Source organism: Trichosurus vulpecula, chromosome 4 (genome assembly GCF_011100635.1).
Source record: "Trichosurus vulpecula isolate mTriVul1 chromosome 4, mTriVul1.pri, whole genome shotgun sequence".
Lineage (NCBI taxonomy): Eukaryota > Metazoa > Chordata > Mammalia > Diprotodontia > Phalangeridae > Trichosurus > Trichosurus vulpecula.
In genome coordinates this window covers 146,495,704-146,518,211 of record NC_050576.1, presented here as the reverse complement: position 1 = coordinate 146,518,211, position 22,508 = coordinate 146,495,704, and the positions used below count along the sequence as shown (strand labels likewise).

Sequence of the window (22,508 nt, the reverse complement as noted above, 5' to 3'; positions counted from 1 at the left end):
CCACTAACTGAAGGTGTCCTCCAAGGCTCTGTCCTCAGCCTTCTCTCTATGTGCAATTTTACTTAGTGATCTCATCAACTCCCATCTATTCTCAGCTCTATTCATCTGGCCCTAACATCTCTCTTGATCTCCAGTGTTGCATCTCCAACTGCCTTTTCTATACCCCAAATTAGATATCTTGTAGACATGTTAAACTCAACATGTCCAAAACTGAGCTCATGATCTTTACCCCAAATCATCTCTTCCTCCCAATTTCCCTATTACTGCTGAGGACACTACTATCCTCGCAGCCACTCAGGTTCACAATCTACTTGTCATCTTCTATTCCTCAAATCTCTCTCCCCTCTACTTCTTCCCTCCTCCACCCCCTGCCAATTTGGCTCTATATTAGATTGTGAGCTCTCTGAGGTTATCCAATCAGTCGCCAAAATCTTGTTGTTCCTATCTTCAAATTACCTTGTCTGTATGTCTCCTCTTCTCTGCTTTGGCTCCTGACCTTCCTTTGGTATCTGACAATGTTGATCACCTTCACACTCTTTTCTGGCTTTTCATAACACAACACATTTTAGGAAGAAGTTTTAGGAGTGTTCAGAGAAGGAGAACCAGGGTTGTGAAGGACCATGTGATGATGGATTTAAAGGAAAGGGGATGTCTGTCCTAGAAAAGACTCGGGACCCATAAAAGTGGTCCTCAAGGGCTATAGAAGTATAGAAGTGCGATGAAATTAGAGGCAGTGTGGCCCAGTGGTAGAGCTAGCTTATAGCTGGCTTACAGCTAGAATATTATCAGGGAAAGCTCCAGCTCTATCATTATTACCCATGTTAGCTTATACAAGTCACCTAATCTGACCTGACCTAAGTTTCCACATCTGTAAAGTGAGAGTGTTGGACTAGATCAGTGGTGTCAAACTTAAACAGAAACAGAGCCCTATAGGATCTGTTTCTAAGCATACTTAGAAAATCACAAAGTAACATCTATGCTGTATTGTATTTTTACTTATTTTGTTCAACATTTCCCAATTACATTTTAATGTACACATTTGTGAGTTTGATGCCTCTGGATAAGATGGTCTCTAAAATCTCTTCTAGCTGTAAATCTATGAAACTGGGCTTGTTTGGCCTCAGAAGGTAAAAGTTATAAAGAGGCAAATTTAGTTATGAAATAAGGAAAAACTTCCTAATGAACAGAGCAAACCAAAAGTGAAATGAGCTGTTTTGGGAAATAACTGATTCCTTCCTCACTAAAAGTCTTCAAGCAAAAGTGGAATGGTCACTTATTTGTCATGTACATTGTAAAGGGTTTTAATTTTTTTTTTTAATTGAGGTACAGATAGGTCTAGATGGCCACTAAGGTTTCTTCCAACTCAAAAATTCTGTGATTCTATGAAATGTCAACAACTCAATTTGAAAACAACAGACCATTATAGTCTTTAGTGGTATTTAAATTAACATATTAAATCATAGTGTGTCATTCCTCCAAAGCATAAGATAAGCATATGCAATGATGAAAACAGCAAGATGAGTGTTTAACAGAACACTAAGAATTAAGCAAAAGACAGCTGCTACCTGACCAACAGAGACACATGGACTATGAACAGTAGCCCTGCCAAGTTGGCAAATTAAGAAAATGTTGAATGACTAGAATATTTTCAGCTATGTGTCTCTTAAAAGAAATGTTCCTTATTTAACTTGAAAAACAAAATTTTAAGTGCAGTCTAAATTCTACATTTAAAAATAATTTTAAAAAATCTTCCAAACAGGTTTTTATTTTGATGTTGCCATACTACTGAAGCATTAATCTAAAATTATAGAAAGAAATGCCCTCATTTTTCTACAATTCAAACTACTCACAACCTCAATCATCAGAAATGAGATTATAAGTAGGAAGTGAAAATACATTGCCAGGAAATACCCGCCACAAAGCCTACAAGCATTACTCCACTCTTGAGGAAAGAAGCAGTTTTTAGACCATGGTGTAATGACTTGGCAGGATAAAAAATTTGGTTATTTCCTTTTCCCAGCAGCTTTGAGCTTTGCCCTGGTTTATAATGGACAGAAGATTAAAGCCAGCACAATAACGAGGATGCTGAAAGCTAGAAGTGACAAATGATCAAACAGATGAAAAAAATAGTAACACTGAGTGATAACTAATCATAGTGATGTAGTGCTTCCTCATTTCAAAGATAGGGAAACTGAGGCTCTGAGCAGTTAAATGACTGACTCTTGGTTACCATCTTGTAACCATCTTGTATTTAACTTTGGGGTCCTACTTCAAGTCCAAGTAACCCTTCTTTTATGCCAAGAGGCCTTTTCGACTAGAAGGACATCAGGGGCAATGAGGTGCGTGTGTGTGTGTTGGGGGGGAGATAGCTAAACACACCTTAGTGAGGGTATTACTGTATGATGGAACAAAGTCACAGGACCTGGGTTCAAATACTGATGCTTCTACTTACTACCCATATAAAAATTATTTTTACTTTATGAGACTCAGTTTCCTTATCTGTAAAATGATGGGGTTAGACTAAGTCACTTCTGAGATCCCTTCTATAGTAGCTCTAAATCTGTGGTTCTAAGCATAACTGATGTTCATAATTATTACAATGAGTTATGAAGAAAACATCAAAAAATATTCAAATTTAATGCATAACTATTGAGATATTAACACCTAACTTACAGTTTTCACATTGTAAATGGCTGTGAACTCTCTATTCACTGACAGTAGGGAAAAGGTCCTAATTTTCACCAGGAGGAAGGGTTCAGATGTTGACAGTGAAGTAAATAAAAGAAACTGGTATTACTGATGTCCATTACATTCCCAGGCTAGTCCACAGGACTATTTAATCCATAATGTAGTTGGAATACTATATATTTGCAATTCAAATTATAGCGACAGAAAATTACATCATTGCAAACAGTATTTCTGTTAAATTATATATGAAACAGTCTTTGGAGGACTAGTAATAAAACCATCAACTAAAATTTTTCTTTGGGTAAATTTATTCTGAGTACCTAATAACTAACTTACAAATGAATGTTTGGAGCATAACTTGTTTCTAACTAGCATTTAATAGCTTGCATTTATATAGGGCTTTAAGATTTACAAAACACTTTACATGTTATTTCATTTGTTGGTAACCTGGAGAATGTCTCTACCCTGTTTAAGATCAGAAGTGTGAGGTACATTTTAGAAATATTTCTACCCTAAGCAATGTAAAATAATAACATTCAGGTTTAAAAGGACAGGCTTTTAAGCATTAGTTAGGCAGCTGCTATGACGCACTACTATCTGGAAAATTCACTCGGCCAAAATACTTCCTTCTCAGATGATGCATAGAATACGTACGTATTCTGTACACAACACTTATTTCTTAAAATTTTCTAAATTTTAATACCTCAAAGAGGACATTTCCTTACACAAAGTAGAACAGAAGAATGACTTCATATTACTCTTTTACATACAGCTTGCTTTTCTTTTTTTTTCTTTTTGCAGGGGGGAAGGCAGGGCAATTGGGGTTGTGACTTGCCCAAGGTCACACAGCTAGTAAGCGTGTCAAGTGTCTGAGGCTGGATTTAAACTCAGGTCCTCCTGAGTTCAGGGCAAGTGCTCCACTCACTGCACCACCTAGCTGCCCCTTTGCTTTGCTTTTCAAGTATCTAGTAAGTTCAATATGTTACTTTCACAGCTGTCCTGGTTGTGCATCATTCTGAATGTCCTTCTATTTTCCTCTGTGCATTAAAAAAAAAAATCCTTGAACACTGAACAGGTGGTTTTCTGTGGAAGAAACCCAAGTTTTCAACAACCAAATTAAAAATGTTTCATACCTCTAATAATAAGAGACTGGAAAATTAAAATAAGTGTGAGGTTCACTCACACAGATTGGCAGAGATGATAAAAAAGGACAATGGCCACTGTGTGAAGGAGCTGTGTGAGGATAAGCACCCTAACCCCTTGTTGTCACAGCTCTGAGTTGATCCAGCCATACTTGAAAGCAATCTCAAAATATACCCCAAAAGTCACTCAATTGTGCACACCCTCTGACCAAGTTATACCACTACTAAGCACATATCACCGAAGGTATCAAGGATAAAAGGAAAGTGCTCATAGCACAATTTTCTGTTGAGCAGCAAACAACTGGAAACAAAGTAGTTGCCCATTAGCTGGGGAGCAGCTGAGCAAACTATGGCATAGGAATGAAATGGAATGTTACTGTACCAGAAGAAATCACAGAAGGTATGGATTCAGAGAAACCTAGCAAGATGTATGAAATGACAAAGTGACAAGAACCAGTCAACCTGTATTTATAAAGTGACTACAATAAGGTAACAGAAAACAAGTTGGGTGGACTTGAGAACTCTGACCAATGTAGTGATCATTTAAGACTCTGGAAGCGTGATGTTGAAACTCCCTTCAACTTCCTGCTTGAAAAGTGACTGACTATAATATGACCAGTACAACACGAACTGGACTGTCTTATTACCAGGGAGAGTTTTTATTTGCCAAGGGGGTGGGGAAGGGTAGGAAAAGAGATTTGGACAGCAGAGTGAAAAGAGGAGAACAAATGTTTATTAAATGCCAACTATGTGCCAGGCACTGTTAAGTACTCTACGAATATTTTCTCATTTTATTTTCACAACCCTGTAAGATCAGGGCTAATGATCCCCATTTCGCAAATAAGGAAACTTGCTCAGGGTAGCTGAGGCCACATTTGAACTCAGGTGTTCCTAATTTCAGGCCCAGCACTTTAACCACTGTGCCACTCCCCCTTGCCGAAGGAGAGAGGAGGAAGAGTGATAGTAATGCAAAAACAAAGGAAGAAAAAAGAACAGCAATGAAACATTTTTAGAAATACACAGAAGAGAAGGCAGTTGTAAATTAAATATAGATCTTATAAAAACAATCAATAAGATTTTTATACTGTATGCCAAGCCCTGTCCTAAATCTTTAGGAATTTTTTCTTTTAAAAAGGAGTCTCTCCTCTCAATCAGCTTACATTCTAAAGAGGCATATTTAATAAATGTGACTTATATGCAATCTCTTATTGGCTTTCTTTAAACATAAAAATGTTCATGTTTGTCAATGATTTTCTACTTTATAAGAAAAATTTCAAAAACTTAAAGAGCTATAAACATAAATTTATTATTATTGTTATTATCAATGTTATTGTTATTACGACCTTTACAATAACCACTACTACTACCACTATCACCTCCACCACTATTACTACTACTACCACCCCCATAACTACTACTGTTACAACTATTGTTAGTACTACTGCTGCTACTACTATTATTACTAATTTGTGGCTTTTAATATGGATCATAGGATAGTAATATGTTTCTATGCTCAGGCTTTTTTTATGCCTTTTGAAGTATGGCCTAGTTCTAGGCAACTGTAAAAAAGATATCCACTAAAATGTCTAAGCTTAAAATTCATTCTACTTTGGGCTATATTCAGGAGCACATTCAATAAAAATCTATTTCATATGCCACAAATTTAATGCTAATGTCAGTTATATATAATGGTGCTTGAACTTTTTAGCAAGGTTTACTTGGCTAACATATACTAAAACTGAAAAGCTTATAAATTCTCACAGACTTCAGATCTGGTATTTAAAAGTTTTCAAATCTAGTAGATTAGGCATAGGAAGAAGGGGCTGGGAAATGTGTACAAAGGCAGTGTTGCCTAGTACATTATCATTGACATTAGTTAATAATATTCTTTTACTAAAAATATAGACATGGTTTTTAAACCTACTACATAAATTAGGATATCTACAACCTTAAAAACTAAACTTTAAAAATTATGATTATGATAATTATAAAACTAGTTAATATTTACACAAGGCTTTAAAGTTAGTGTATTTTACACATATCTCCTCATTTGATCTCACAATGAATGACCTTATGAAATAGGTGCTATTATTATCCCCCTGTTATAGAGCAGGAAACCAAAACTGAGAGAAGTGACATGGCTTGTCCAGATTGATACAGCTAGCAAGCATGTGAGGCAAGATTCAAGCTCAGATCTTTATTTCTTTTAAAAAATGGCCATTCACTATATTAGTCAATGTAGTTTGGTTTCAGTAATCTATCCGTGAGATTTTTTATGTGCTAATAACTCTTTTATCTGAATGTTAAATACTGAGATGCTTACTTGTAAAGAAGGGCTGAGGCAGTCTCGAAGTATTTCCTGATGATTTGGTTGATGCATTATTTCAAAAGCTTGCTTCCTCTCTTGGGGAGGGCGGGTTGGTGATAATATATGTACCAAGAGTCTCCCAAGCTGCATGCGGAAGGTTTCTTTACAAGACAACAGAATCTTATTCCACTGTTGTCTGGAAGCATTGGTTCTACTTGAGCCCTTCAATCGAGAGAAGAATGAATTTGCCAGTGAGTTACCTTGGACAATAACAGCTCATTCCTATCACTAACATTAAAAAGAGGTCTAAGAACAGTTTTCTGTGATAGCTCTAACTACTTTCAAAAGCAAAGTAAAAAAGGAGGAGGAGTGTAAGTATCATACTAATATTAGTGACCAGCTATTTCAAACTCTGCTGGCCTCACTCAACTACAATACAGGAAAATGATTCCCTAGGTACAGACTTAGCAATCATTAATGTATAAAGACCATTCTTTCAGAGAAGAGTAAATAAGCATGGAAACTATCTAAGGTACTCTATTACTTTTATATCTAAGCAATCTCAGAATTAGAAGGCATAATGGAAGAGAATCCCAAAAGAAATAGGTTCTGAAAACATTACAGAGAAAGATAAAAACCTCCATTCCTTAAGAATTAATGGAAACCTTCCATATAATTACTTACAAGTGCTATTCTCATTCCTTCTACCATAGTCATTAACATTTCTTTCTGAAATGGGTTCAAATTGGAAAGGTGTTCATGTTGACTTTCCTCTTCAGAAATTCCAGCCTCAGAATTTGAGGTTCTGCCTTGAGTTGTGGTCCCTGGTGTACTCAGAATATCAATAAAATCTGGACTAAATTCTTTTAATAGAAAAATAAGCATAAAGAGAAAACAAAAATTAAGTCATTGACACCAAATCTATGTTAATGGGATCTAGTACTACCACTAAACATTCCAGTAGGATTATAAATTCACTTAACATAGTATTTCTATGAAGTTAAATGATTAGAAACGGTTTCATCTAAAACCATATTAAGTAAAAATTTTATTTAAGACAGAATTCTGATTTAAAATATAATTAAAATTATTCAAATATGCTAAATACTGCGATGGTTGAATTCATATGATTATAGTATAATTCAGACTCACAGACTATACATAGGGTACTTGATAAGTTTCTTTAAATGTATATTGATTTCAAAAGCAATATCAAATTAAGTAATGCTATGAATGACAAAAGGTCTACTTTTAAACAAACTAATTACCCCAATGTAAATTATAATTGTTTATAATAAAACTCCACAAAGTAAGGTTTGCTAGTGAATTATTTGTAAGGGAACTATAAAATCAAGATGCTAAAATACATAAAATTCTTTTTCCTTCCAGTTTAAGAAGCAGTTTACAATTCTGAAAAATCTGAGCAAGGAGCATGGTTCAGAGCATGCTTTACTGGAGAACAATTCTCTAAAATCTCACAAACTGAACAAATATCCAGATGTGACCTCTCATTTGGGCCTCTATCTTAAGCAGTACCTGTTGTAATATAGAGTCCTGTATATTTATTTTATGTTCCCTACTAGAATGGAGGCTATTGAGGGCAGGAACTCATTTTTATATTTCTTTGAAGCATCTAAATATAGTGCCTTTCACATAATATAAATTCAACAGATATTGGCTTAACTGAGTATTTTAGGGTTATGAACACCACAATATTCTATAGCACTTATGTATGACAGTTATTGCCTTTGGACTCTTTTATTCATTTCCTATATAGAACTCCGCTTTGCTTTTAAAAAAAAAGTCTATGTAGGAAAGTTTCAACTTATGAAACAGATAAACTAAAGAATGATCATTTGTGTCAAAGAAGAACCTTCATCCTACAAAAGATTTCATTGCAGGAATCTTTTAAGAGTTTTAGCACTTATCCCAGCACCTGACACATAGTAAATGCTCAATAAATGCTTGTTGATGGATTAAAGAAATCCTACAGCCTTTAACATGATTCAAATTTCTTAAAATACTATTTATCAATAACTTTTCAGGAATTCATCTAGTATTCTTATATACATATTAATTCTGCTGAACAAGTATCAAAATAATAGGAATTTCAATTATTTTTTGAATGTGTCCTTGTCAACTAAACAATAGATACTGATAGTCTTGATCTGATTTACAATGATATTTCATTTGTTTGGTATTTTTGAGGAATAGAGAGTATATGAGTTTATTTTCCAGATAAGTAAAAGCTTAGATCCATGATGACATATGGTCAACATTATGAAAACAGCACCACAGAATTTAGAACAGGAAGGGATCTTGGAGATCAACTTAATTTCTAATGACAAGACAACAGAATCTTATTCCACTGTTGTCTGGGAGCATTAGTTCTACTTGAGCCCTTCAATCAAGAGAAATTAAGTAATTTTCCCAGTGAGCATCCCTGAGACATGGGATAGTTTGGTACTACATGAAAAAGTCCTCATGATTATGCATTTCCAGTTAGTTTTGCTTTTGTTTTACACTCAATGTTGGCTGTCACTGTGGTAGGTCTGCTTCTAATCAGGGAGGGCCTGGTAAATGTTTAACACCAGAAAAAAAATATGTGTGTGTGTGTGTGTGTGTGTATACATACATACACACGTATATCTGTATATATACACATACTTATCTAAAATCTGCATAACAGATTTTCAAGTTTAACCTGCATCATTAACATTTTTTTCCATCACTTTCTTAAATCTAGACAATCCACAAACCAGTTAAGTCAAACCCTGATTTGTAGTGTTTGTCAGTTTCTGACATATAAATGCTCACACTGAAAATTTAACAATCAGTTCTCACAAGCTGGTATAGACTGGCTCAACATTATTGATTCTAACACACTATCCACTAGGACCTGAAGCAGAACTGAAGTTTTTCAGTGATAATTAAACTTGCAAACTCTACAACCTTAGTTTTAAAGTGGCCCTGAGAGTCATTCGGACTTTGCAGCTATTTTTCTTGTTGCTCACGGGTCTTTTTCTATTACTTTGAGGTTTATAGTTGTGTTTTAAATAGCTGAAGTAGCAGAAGTCTAACCCCTGAATAAGGAGGGAATATTATACTTTGCTTCCATCGTCATGTATATAAGAAACAGCACATTGTTATTAGTATCATTATTCATCTAAGGTAATATTCTCCCCAGGAGAATGTTTATTTTTGTCTTTGAATCCCCACTGCCTTAGCATAGTGTGTGGTAGATAGTAGATGCTTGCTGAATACATAAATTCTGCCAGTGATGGGAGCACAAAAAGATGTACCTTAAATTTGGCTGTTCCGTTAATAGTTTAGAAAAAAAGAAACTAAAATAGCTACACTGTATAAACATCTAAAACTGTACTGAATCACTCTTGATTGTTATATTGTGCAGCTACCTTGATAAATGAGCCTGTTAACTGCCAACACAGTAAGCCTCTGCAGTCTCTGGGTGAGCTCCATTTCAGAGGCCCGAATAGGATTTTCTTGGCTCATTCTCCGTTGCATCATCATATTGAGCTCATCACTTGCTACTGAACGCATTTTCATCAGAAGAGATTCAGACTGAAGAAGAGAAGATTTTCGGGGACCTTCATGCATAAAAGAAAAAGAAAAAATGCTAATGTTGGTAAGAAAGGAAACATGTAAGGCTTTTAGCAAGAAAACCACTTTTGTTGCAACTTTTTAAAAACAGTAACACCAGAACCAAAAAAAAAAGGCTTAGTTAATGTGTGGTTTATTTAAACACTATAAAGAAAGTGATTTAGAGAAAGTAGTTCTTTCCCCCATTTGAAGAAGTGTAACAGTACTTTAAACTTAAAAGTTCTATAAAAAACTATTTTAAGTAGAAATGCAGTTTTAAATCTGCAGAGCAGAGTGGTTTGCAAGGTTTGATTCTTTTGAAAAGTGAAAGTTAAGTCAACATAACTATGGCTGAATAGGGTAATAAAAAAGTTGCACAACATCACTGTTTCACTTCCTCATATTCACTTTTATCAACAGATTTGCAACTATTCTGTGTTCTAATCATAACATAATAATTACCAATAAAGGATTTTTCTTGCACAATATTTAGTGACATAAAGTAGAAATCAGTGACATGGAAGAGACCAGGAAAATGATTACAACCCCAGTGATCTGTAATCAAAATTATTTTGAATACATGCATCATTTATTCAATATCATAGATAATTTCTGGAGAAATGTTTTCTCAATTTGAATAGGTAGGAATAGCCACTATTACTGCACCTGTTTCTGTAGGAAATGCACATGAAGTAGATCCAGTAGAAAACTGAGAGGTTGATTCTTGATTTAACAAATTCAAGGAGAAGGGCATTGGAAGTTGACCATAAGAACTAAAATGACGTCTTGGTAGATGAGGAATAATGGAATCTTTCATTGCAATTGAACCTTTGTTTTAAATGATTTTTTAAAAAAAAATCAATTTTCATAAATATCTTAAAGATTATACATGTATCATTTTATAATACATATCACATCACATGTGTCTAATACATATATTACACATGTAATACATATTACATATGTTCCCTTATCCTTGAGGAATTAATGTATGAAAAATCCATCACTGGCTGTACTCTGAGGGGCCAACCTGTTTGTTCTAAGGATCACCACTTGTTATAGGAACCAAACACTTCCCTTAGGTAGTAAGTACTACCTTTTAACCTAGTTCCAACCTGTCTGAATTTCTGGTTAATCTAGGAGTTCTTAAGAGATCTATGGATAGATTTCAGAAACTGGATGGGGAAAAAATTACATCTTTATTTTTACTAACCTCTAACTGAAATTTTAGAATGGCCTTCAAATATGGGTGTAGGCAGCAAACATTATTCTGAAAAGGGGTCCATAGACTTTATCAGACTGCAAAAGGGATACAAAAAAGGTTAAGAATTCCAGATTGAGATCCTTTTGCTGAATATACTAGTTTCCATAGGGGCCTCTCCTATCCTTCCATTAGAATGAAGTGCTTCACTTATAACTTTAAAATTATTAAGAATATTAGAGATGGTCTTAGCATATCAATACATAATGCATCATCTTCACCACAGCATCAGTCCATTCTAACCCTGTTCCCAATGGAATCTCTCTCAAAGTTATCCATACTCTTTGCCAAACTCAATCTGAATATACTCATTTACATCAAATTTTCAATGGTAAAAAAAAAGAATGGGACTTCTATTACACATTTTGACACTAGATACTGTCTTGCATTATATACTCCAGCTTAAAAATTCCTTAATTTCAGAAAAACCTGTGAAGACTTACATGAACTGATGCAGAGTGAAATGAATAGAACCAGGAAAACATTGTACACAAAAAGATCAAAATTGTAAAGATGATCACCTGTGGAAGACTTAGCTACCCTGATCAATACAATGATCTACGACAATTTCAAAGGATTCATGATTAAAAAATGCTATCCATGTTCAGGGAGAGAACTGATGGGCTTTGAGTGCTGAAGTATATTTTTTGTCTATTTTTCTTACTTTTTTTTTTAACATGGCTAATATGGAAATGTTTTGCATGACTTCATAGGTATAATGGGTATTATACTGTTTGCCTTCTCAACAGGTGAGGGAGGGACTTGAGAAAAAGAGAGAATTTGGAACTCAAAATAAACAAAATCCGTAATTTTTTTGGAAATTCCTTAAGCTCCTACTTATATAAAACAGTTCCCTAAGAAATTATACACAATGAGTTTACATAAAAGGAATACCTGCATTTCTAACAGACCAAGGCCAATGATACTTAAACAGTATTGTTTTATTGTCTCTAATAGTGGTCTTCAAAGTAGGGTGTGTACCCAAGGGGATGTGTAAGATGGTCCACTAGAATGCAAGAAGAAAATGTTAGAACTTCTATATGCATTTATAGTCATCTAAAAATTATTAATATTTAATATTCAGATGGTTACTGGTTGTCACATGCTCACATGTCACTTAATGCATGTGAAATATTCTGAAGGAAGAGTGGGAAATCTATAATATGGGTTGAAAATGATTTGCTCTTTTATTCATTCACTTCCATAGTTTCATGATGAATTACAGTTTACCTGTGGATTACATGAATTTATGGATTACATTATCTAGTTTTAACTAAATTAACCCTCACAAAATGGACAAGAAGTTTAAAAATATCTTAGCAAACATATCAGGAATTAAAGACAAAATGAATGTGAACAATAAGCAAATAAGAAAATAGCAGGGCTGACCCTTCTCCTACTCCCAGTATGAAGTCTTCATCATGAAGTCAAGCAATGATCATCTAATCAGATCTGCCAAGTAGTCATTATCAAGAAGATAATTTAAAATATGGCAATGAACCTCATCCTACTGCATTATGAAACAGGATCTTATTAATTATTCAGCAAATATTTATTAAGGACATATTATGTTCCATACACTTTGCCAAGTGGTAAGTATACAAAGGTAAAAGTGAAACAGTCCTTGCCTTCAAGTAGCTTACATTTTACCAGGGAAGAAAAAAAATGCACATAAGCATAAAGAAAATACAAGGTAGTCAAGGGGAAGTGACACACTAGCAGCTGGGAGGAACCTGAAAGGATTCCTGTAGAGTGTGGTGCTTGAACTGAGTTTTGAAAGAAACAAGGGAGTCTTACAAATAGCCATAAGGCAGGAATAGTGGATAGCCAATGCCAAGGACACAGATGTCACGTGGTATATAAGGAAGAGCAGCAAGAGAGCCAGTCTGTCTAGAACAGAATGTAGAAAAGGAAATGGTGCATAAGGTAGGTTGGGGATAAGTTGTAAATGGTTTTAAAAGCCAAAGAGGACTTTCTACTTTAGTCAGAACAGAGTTTTTACATTTTATTGAGATATGATCAGAACTGCACTTCAGGAAAATCACTTTGGCAACCTTCTATGATAAGTACCTCCACTTCTCTTCTCCCTCTCTTCTAAACCTTCTGGCTTCTGACCTCATCATTCAAATGAAATGTTCTCTCAAAGGCCAAATCTAATGGCCTTTTCTCAGTCCTCCTTCATCTTGACTTGTCTGCAGAGTCTGACACTGTTAATGACCTTTCCCTATTGGATAGTCTCTCCTCACTGGGGCTTGGTCACAGCACCCTCTCCTGGTTTAATCTCCTACCTATCTGACCATACCTCTCAGTTTCCTGTGCTAGACCTCCTTACATGTCACAGGCCCTAAATGTGGATGAATGCCAAGGCTTTGTCCTGGGCCCTCTTCTCTTCTTGCTCCATCTCACTTGGTGATTTCATCAGCTTCCACAGTTTTAATTATATTTATTGCAGATGATTCTGAGACCTATATATCCAGCCCTTCTCTATCTCTTTCTCTCTCTCTCCAAACATATATAGCTAACTGCCTCTTGGATACCTCAGACTGGATGTCCCATATGCAGCTCAAAAAAAAAAATTTGCAAGCTGAAAACAAAATTCATCTTTAGTCCCCAAACCATCCCTATCCTCAGTTTCTTTATTATTGTCAGGAGTGCCATCATTCTTCCAGTCACCCAGGCTTACAACCTTGGTATTATCCTCAACCCCTCATATATAATTTGTTACCAGATTTTTTTCATTTCTATCTTCACAACGTCTCTCATATACACTCCCTTTCTACAGTTACAGAGCCTTGTTAGTCCTCATCACTTCTGCCCCAGACTACTGCAATAGCCTTCCAACTAGCTGACTCACAACTTCCTACCCATTCCAATCTCTTCTCCATTCAGCTGCTATGGTGATTTTTCTTAAGGGTAAGTCTGACCTCTCATTCCCTTCCAGTCCCACTTAAAGAACTCTGGTGGCTTCCTTTGACCTTCAAGGTCTAATAAGCTCTTTGTAATTCAGCTTCTTCTTGCACTTTACTCCCTAGCATATTGGCTTTGATCTAACTCCCCTCGCCTACTAGTAGTTCCATCAACAAAATCGTAGCCCTTCTACCTTTGTGCCTTTTCACTGTGTCTCGCATGCCTGGAAAGCTCTGGCTCCTCACCTTCTATCTTTTGGTTTCTTTAGCTTCCTTCAAAACTCAACTCAAGCCCCACTTTTCCAAAAGTTCTTTCCCAGTACCCCCAACTATTAGTGCAAAAAGAGAAGGTAAAGGACAGACTTATGACATACAACCATGGCTAATGGATGTGACCTGGATGAAAATCAAGCAAGAGGCTGAGGAGTGATCAAACAGGCAAGAGAAGAACCAAGAAAAAAACATGTCAGCAAAATGCAGAGAGGAGAGACTACAAGGAAAACGTGATGGACAGTGTCAAAGGTTACAGATATGTCAAGAAAGATGAGAATTGAGCAAAGCCTATTATTATATCTGGCAATTAAGAGATCGTTGGTAACTTTGGAGAGAGAAGTTTCATTTGGATGATGAGGTCAGAGATAAACTACAGAGAGTTTAGAAGAGAGAGGAGAAAACATTGAGGCATCTATTAAGGGAGTCTTTCTCAAGGAGTTTAACCACACAGGTGAAAAGAGGAATAGGACACTGCTTAGTGGGGATGACTGGATCAAGTGAGGTTTGTTTTAAGGATGAGGGAAATGTGGGTGTTTTTTTAGGAATTAGGGAAACATATAGTAGACAAGAGATTGTTGATTAGTGAGAGAGTGGAGATGATAAAAGGGAGGAATCTTCGGGAGAAAACTGAATGGAATAAGATCAAAGGTGTACTCGAATGGTTTCTCTCGGCAGGATTAAGGGCCCTTTTCTTTTTGTGACATGGGGAAAAAAGAGATAGTAGATGAAGGGCTTTGAATCCAGTCAGATGAGGAGAAAGGGAGAAGAGGGAGCTCTCAGCAAATGCCTTCATTTTAGTGAAACATGCAGCAATGTCTTCAGCTGATAGAGTGGGTGCTGTGGAAGACTTGAGGAGAAAAGAAAAAATCTGGAATAGTTGCTTTGGTTAATGAGACAGAAAATCAATTAAGGAGGTATAAAAGGACTATTGCCTTGCTGGAGTGAGGGCCCACTTGAGATTATTTAACAAAAATTTGTAGTGGATCCAGGAAGCAGGATTTTAACATTTATTCTAGCTCCATACAGTAGCACGCAAATAGGAACAAAAGCAGCAGGTAGTGGCAGTAAACCAAGGTTGGACAATCAAAGAAGGTCATTCCTTTGACATTTAATTTAAACCACATGGTTATAAATAAAATGCTAAGACAGAAAATGCAATTTACTTTTTAAAAAATAAAACAGTAAATAAGTCCTTTCATCAGCTGATTTTAAATTATTTCATCACCCCTTCTCCTTATTCTCCAAAAAAAAAAAACCCCTTCAGTATCACTTCCATGTGACCATTCCTAGGAGGATATAAAAATAAATGATGTAACCAACTACAATTATATGGCAACACAAAAATTTTCTGTAATCAAGAGGCTAGAAATGACCATAGAACGGAAGGGAAGGGTTAGGAACAGCTAAAGTGAAGAATTAATGCAAGAGTTAATGAAGAGCAAGACTAAAATTTTAAGGACCAAAAAAAAATGCGAAAAGGACTAAAGAAAGAAGAAATGGACTGTATAATGGTTAGGAGGTATAACAGAAAATTAACGAAGAAGCAATTAAATTTATTTGGATAGACTAAAGAGAACAAACCTAAATGTAGTAGTAGGCAGGAAGTATTATATAAGTGTGAGGCTACTGATGAAAAGAGTCAAAGTCCATGTTCAAGTTTAATATCATTCAAAAAACATGTGGGGGCCCATTGCAGAGCTCAGACAATGTGAATATGATTATGATTATGAATATGATTATATATTTTTAGAAAAAATTCTTGCTGCTGTGTGTGTGAAAATTATAGAGGGGAGAGAGTAAAGATGTCAAGGGCATGATTACACTGGTTCAAACAAAAGCTAGACTAGACATTTTGTTGTGGCAATAAAGAAGAATAAAACCGATTAATATGATGAAGAATCAGCAAAGCTTGCTAAGAGTCTAATTTTAAAAATACTCATTCTCTTTCCATATAAGTAGAAAGGTAAATTCTACCAAAGCAGCCCTCACTTGGCAGGAAGACACATTAATGTGAGTTCCCAAAACCCAATGGCTGCTAGGACTGTAGGGAGATATGTTGTGCCTGGCTGAATAAATTAACAATGTTCTACTGGAGGAAAGTACTATAATGTGAGAGGGTAGTTAGGAGCAAAGAATATGTAACACTCCAGTAATGTTCTACTTTCATATTTTATAGTGGGATGGAGGGTAGCGCTAGGATCTTAAAACCTATGTCAACAGAATGTAAAGCTCCAGGGAGGTCCAACCAAGATGGTAGGTTTTAACCCAGTAGGTATGTCTGTCATTCCATAGTCATTCTGGCTAAATTCTGAGTAATCATCACCAGAAAGTTGATTAACAAGTAATTAAAATTTATAACAACTTGTAGAGGCATAAGCATTTTAGGGATTGTTCATAGATACAGAAATCCTCACATCAATGAAAACAAAAGTTTTGAAGTGCCATGGGAGATAATAGGATGTAGATGTGGAAGTGACTAAAATGTTGGTGGCCCAGAATATAAATGAACATTTTTTTGATGTAAGAATGCGATTTTTACATGGCTTTTAAAGTTTTGTTTACTGACAAGGGCAGTATGTATTACATGGAAAAAAATAAATTCAGGCTAAACATAAACAAATCTCTGGACTACAGTGAATGATTATATTAATATGTCAATTAAGCTTGTGCAGTCTTTGTGTTTGGAGATATGTTTTATAATTTTCAGAACAAGGTCATATTCAGCCTTAGAATTTTATGAAGTCAGGGAAATCTAGCAATATTTACTAATGTGTAGCACATTCAGAAGTTACTTAGATTGTAACTATGATTTGACATTGAGATCTGCAATGTTAAAAAAAACATACCCCCAAATAACTAACATTAGGAAAAAGAAGTATTCTTAAAATTTATAAAGTTTAAATTTCTAAATATTTTAGTGACCATCTACCTCCTTAACCATCAAATCTGGAAAAAAATGTAAATGGTGTCATTAAAGGGAAAATAAAGCTATCTTTTCCATTTATAATGTTCAGAACATCTTCATTTCATTACTCACCAGCAATACTTTTTCGCTTTTGAAATATTGCATGATGAGGAATAGAAGGAAACTGGAATGAATTTGTCATGTTTTGAGTATCCTGGTTTGCAGTCGTCCTTATAAATTCAATAGCTGCCTGAAGAACTCTGAATTGTAGTGCAATGGCCATATCTGAGAACAAATAAAAATAAATAAGAATTGTTCTTTCTATGAAATATTTAAGCTATATAGTTAATAATTTAGTCTTACTGAATCAAATTTATTTCTAGGCAACATCAGAAAGTGCCACTCAGCTTTTAGCATATATAATTTTTGAAATTAAAATGTGAAATTTAAGGTGAAAATATTTTTGGACATTCGTGAACAAAAAATTTCTGCTGAAAGTAACTTTTAGGCTAAGACCAAATTTCAAAAATAAATTATAAGAAAATTATTAGCTGCAAAAAAGGTAGCCTATAAAACAAACTGCTTTTTTGTGTAAACATGTTGCAGTAAAGGACATCTTATAATTACAGAAATAATTTTAAATGAACAAATGGCTGATTTTTGAATTTTTATTTTCTCTGTCATTTAATATTATGAAGAAATTAAATCACAGGTCTGTTGCCCTAACCTCTATTCTCCTCCAAAAAAAGGCATTAAAGGAAAATGAAAGCATCAAATCTTCTGCAGTAAACCTAAGAATTTAAATTCCAGATCTGTAAGGGAAGTTTACAGTTTTATTTTCACTGATATGTTAACATACCTCTAAGTTGCCACAGGTACTCTTATTTTTGCCTGATAAAGGCCCCATTACAAAAACTAATTAACGTAATTGTAAAATTAACCTTAGTAAACTTAGATCCAAAAAGGAACTTAAAAGATTACACACTAAAATCTCATTTTCAACAATTATGCTGAATAACTCTTGTAAAATTTAAGTCTTACTTCGCGTCCGTTTGTTTTTGCTGCTTTGAACATATCCAAGCAGTACAATAAGATCTTCAATGACCCTAAAGTATTGTGAACCTGAAGAACTGCAAGCATGAATTGTAACAGCTACCAGAAGTTGTTGTATTTCACAAACAAGTAATTTGTAGTCATTCAAAGGAATGCTAAAAAACAAAAACCCCAACAAAAAGGGTCAGAAATTTTTTTAAAAGAATACCTTTCATTAATGGTAACAATCTACCTTGTCCATAAGATCAAGTTCGGGCCTGCCCCCCCACCCCCGCATTCAGACTTAATGGGCACCCATTTGGCTTTACCTCTACTATAACTCAGAACCCCCAAACTCAAGTGACACAGCAGCTGCAGCCTCTCCCACACCACCAACCCAGCTCGAATCTTCAGACAATCATTTCTCAAGTATGATAGGATTTTTTTGTCGTTGCTGTTGTTCAGCTGTTTCAGTTGTGTTTGACTCTTTGGGACCTCATTTGGAGTTTTCTTGGCAAACACACTGCAGTGGTTCGCCACTTCCTTCTTCAGTTCATTTTATAAATGAGGTAACTGAGGCAAACAGAGTTACTGACTTTCCTAGAGTCACACAGCTAGTAAGTGTCTGAGACCAGATTTGAACTCAGGAAGAGGAATCTTCCTGACTCCAGACCTGGCCTTGCTCTATCCATTACAACACTTAGCTGCTCCAATATTATTTTTAGCCTACCTCATTTTCCTTTCATTATGCTTTAAAAGAAAAAAAAAAGCTAGGAAAAGAAGTGGTAAATGTTTGGGGGTCAATTAATACAGTACTATTCATAGACTTCTACTCAGCATGATTTACTTAAAAAAAAGATTTTAAGTTCCCCAAGGTATCCCCAAAATTAGCCTAGTGGCATCCCAGAAATTGTTCTCCAATCCCACCATTCCTGTGTTAATTCAAAGAAAGTCCAAAATCAGAGTGAGTTCTCATGTTGCCTACAGAGCCCATATGGGCATTCTCCATTCTTCACCTCAAGAATATGAATGAAACTTTTTAAGTCCCAACATGGAATTTTATTTACTAAAATGTCTATGTGTGTGTGTGGCCTGTGATTTCATCAGCTACCTGAGAAGATCTCCCTCCACCAATATGCATCAGGACCTTCTCTGCAACTTAAGAGTCTTGGAGAGTTGCCTGGGGACACTGAGATTAAGACTCACACATGCTCACACAGCCACAGGTGTGTGTCAAGAGGAAGAAGTGGAGCTCAAGTCTTTCTGAGTGAAGCTAGTTCAATGTCTCCTCTGCCAATCTGCCTCTCACTAATATCTTATGCTATTAAAAGCATTCTGACTGAAAAGGTATTTTGCATGCCTTAAAATACTGTACAAAATGTAAACTAGGATGATGTTAGAAGCATCAAAAAGTAAAACTAGCTCCAGGTCTAAGTTTTAAATTGAAATACTCTTCCCAGAAAGACTCAATGCCTAAGCCTTAGGCATCACCACCTAACTGGGTGACCGTGGGCACATGACTTCACCTCTCTGAGATGTTTTTGTTTTTTGTTTTTCTTTTGTCAACTTTGCTCTCTTTTTCCTCCTTTTCTTCTCCATTTCTCTACCTACATAGGATCATTTGACATGAAGAAAACAGTCGCATTGAGCTGTGATGGAACAGCTGGAGCACTGGACACAGTCGGACAAGCCCTTGGCCATGATCCCAGCTCTACCACCCTGTGGCACACCTGACAAGTGACAACTCCTTGGAGCTTTAGTTTCCTTATCTATAAAATGATGGGGTCAGACAATGACCTCTAAGATAAATCCCCGGTGCCATGGGGCAGCCAATCCCTTTTTGATTTGTTCTTACCAATTTCTTTCCTATGCTGAGCTGAAATCCATCTCCCCACACATTCATTCACTGGTCCTAATTCTATCATCTGAGGCCAAGCAGACAAGGTCAAATGCTAATCCCATGCTGACAGAGAGCATGGCAGCATATAAAGAATGCTGGACTTCATGTCTGGAAACCTGGATTTTAATCTTAAGACGTGCGAATTGTATGGACAGCCATTTAAGCCCTCTGAGCTTCAGATTCATTTAAAAGGTGAAGATAATTCTTGTACTACACATGTCTAGAAGGGTGGTTGTGAGGAAAGTAACCTATAAGCTTTAAACACTATAGAGATTTGAGTTATCAATTACACTAGAATGCTTCAAATTTTGAAAGACAATGATCATGCTCCTCATTAATTTTTTGCTTATCTAAAACTTAAATGTTCTAGGTTCTTAAGAATCATCATACAATAGTTTCAAGCTCCCTTACTATCTTGGTCATCCTTCTTTCAATTTACTAGTTTCTCAATATTTTATTGGATCTGTGATCTCAGATCACATAGTAGTAGTTGTGGCAGTAGCAGTAGTTATACCTTCTAATGGTGTATATCACACTCATTCATGCCTTCCCAACCTATGCAATACTGTTCCACGCATTCCCATAAATCTTACACAGAGGTTTGACCAACAAGCTCGTAATCTGCTAGATTTCTTGCAATCATGTAAATACCAGCAGAGACCACAGGCCATCCACTGGTTATCCCTAGCACTTACATTCCTGGATTATTAACTTTTCCAGTCACACATCTTGAATATTATCTTTTATGCCACTTTTCTTATGCAATTCTTCATTGGTAACATGCTACAGACTACTCATTCCCACTATGCTTCTCTCCATTGTCCTTTGAGTGACCTACAGCTTTAATTTTTCAAAGACTGAGATTCAAAGACTGCAAGAATACTGACGTTAAAAAGACAAGACTTTGTTTTAGAGAGAAGCTCAGGGTTATTAATTTCCCAAATGTTATCCAATCCACTCATCTCTCTGTTCCTCAGTTCTTCATCCATTTGACAAAGGGGTTGGACTACATCCCTGACAGCTCTAAAACCTATGATCCTCATTCTATTTAATTTTGAGGCCAATTCACTATCCATGTGCACTGCTTTTGCAAGATACATATACTGATGAACCAGCTCTATGGGCTATCTATATAGCTACATATAATAATAAGACATTTTTCATCCACTTAAGTTTTTCCCATGAAGACTGTTAGGACAAACTATGTTGTATGGTTTAGGAGGCTTTTCAATGTTCTAGCACTTAATAAAATAAATAAAATGTCATCTATAAATAGCAGTACTTGGAGGAATTAGCCATCTATAGGGAATTCCTACTCCATTTGGATTTTGCATTGAGTACCATCCCTGACACTGGCAATTAGCTTTGATGAACATACATCTCCCTACCTTATGCCTTATCTGATATTTAGTATTAGAGGATCAAAAGTCTCTCAGTAATTACATTTTTCAAGGAATCTTGAAATTCATCCGTCTTCTGAACTTCAATATTTCCATTAAAGTTATCATGGTCCTCCCTATCCCCCTCTGAACTTTCAACCCTTTATTCCATGCTTCCAATGCAGTTTTGTCACTAAGTTGTTTAGTCTGGCTGATTTCTCTTTTTCAAAATCCCTTGTATCCATCCCCTTGATTAAAACTCATAAGACTACCACGCTAGCTAAGGACTTTATCAGTGGTCGCTGGGATACCTTCAGTATCACCTCTCTTTAACTCCTCTTTCACATAGTATGTAAAGTGATCCTCCTAAGGAATAGGACTAACCATGTCACTTCCCTGCTCAATAAACTCCAGTGGCTCCCTATGACTTCTAGGACCAAATACAAATTCAGTTTTTTTCTTTCTAATTTATTAAGGTACAACTTAAAATATACTAATAAAATACTTACTTTGTTTCTAGTCCATTTAAGGCAGCAATGGTATTACATAATACATATAACAGGCCATTATCCAGCAACATATCCGCCACTTTAGAACAAGAATTTAAAATTTGAAGAAGAAGAAAAAGAGAATTGTGTAAGAGTATGTTGTCACAGAGAGAGGTCTCTATTAGTCCAAGGACTGGAATGATACACCATTTCTGAAAGAGTTCCATGTTTTTCACTTCTTCAAAATCAAATCTATTTAAAAAAATAAATAATGTACAACATGTAGTTAGGAATCAGGTATAAAATACACTTCTGATATTCCCTCTACTTTAATGACTACATTATTTTAAAGGATCTGTCACCAGTACCTAAGACAACTTTGTATCTAATGTTAAAGCAGCAGCATTGATACGCAGAACAATCACCACCAACATTTATATAGTGCTTCCTATGCGCCAGGCACTGTGAGTGCTAATCTCTTTACAATTATTATCTCATCTGATCCTCACAAGAACCTTGGGAAGCAGATGCTATTATTTTGTCAGTTTCAACTCTTCATGACCCCATTTGGGGCTTTCTTGGCAAAGATACTGGTTGGTAGTGGTTGGCCATTTCCTTCTCCAGCT

The 22,508-nt window shown here is 35.6% G+C and overlaps 1 protein-coding gene across 1 annotated transcript in view; it reads right to left on the bottom strand.

Annotated features, from left to right (window-relative positions):
• The window catches only part of LYST (lysosomal trafficking regulator), a 172,078-nt gene that overhangs the window by 58,864 nt on the left and 90,706 nt on the right, over nucleotides 1-22,508 (bottom strand). Inside the window, exons 25-30 of the mRNA XM_036757264.1 lie at nucleotides 21,904-22,134; nucleotides 18,125-18,291; nucleotides 17,216-17,368; nucleotides 9,555-9,746; nucleotides 6,823-7,001; nucleotides 6,154-6,360 (exon numbers count right to left, since the gene is read on the bottom strand). Of these exons, the coding sequence (XP_036613159.1) occupies nucleotides 6,154-6,360; nucleotides 6,823-7,001; nucleotides 9,555-9,746; nucleotides 17,216-17,368; nucleotides 18,125-18,291; nucleotides 21,904-22,134 (1,129 nt within the window). The remainder of the gene's footprint in view (nucleotides 1-6,153; nucleotides 6,361-6,822; nucleotides 7,002-9,554; nucleotides 9,747-17,215; nucleotides 17,369-18,124; nucleotides 18,292-21,903; nucleotides 22,135-22,508) is intronic.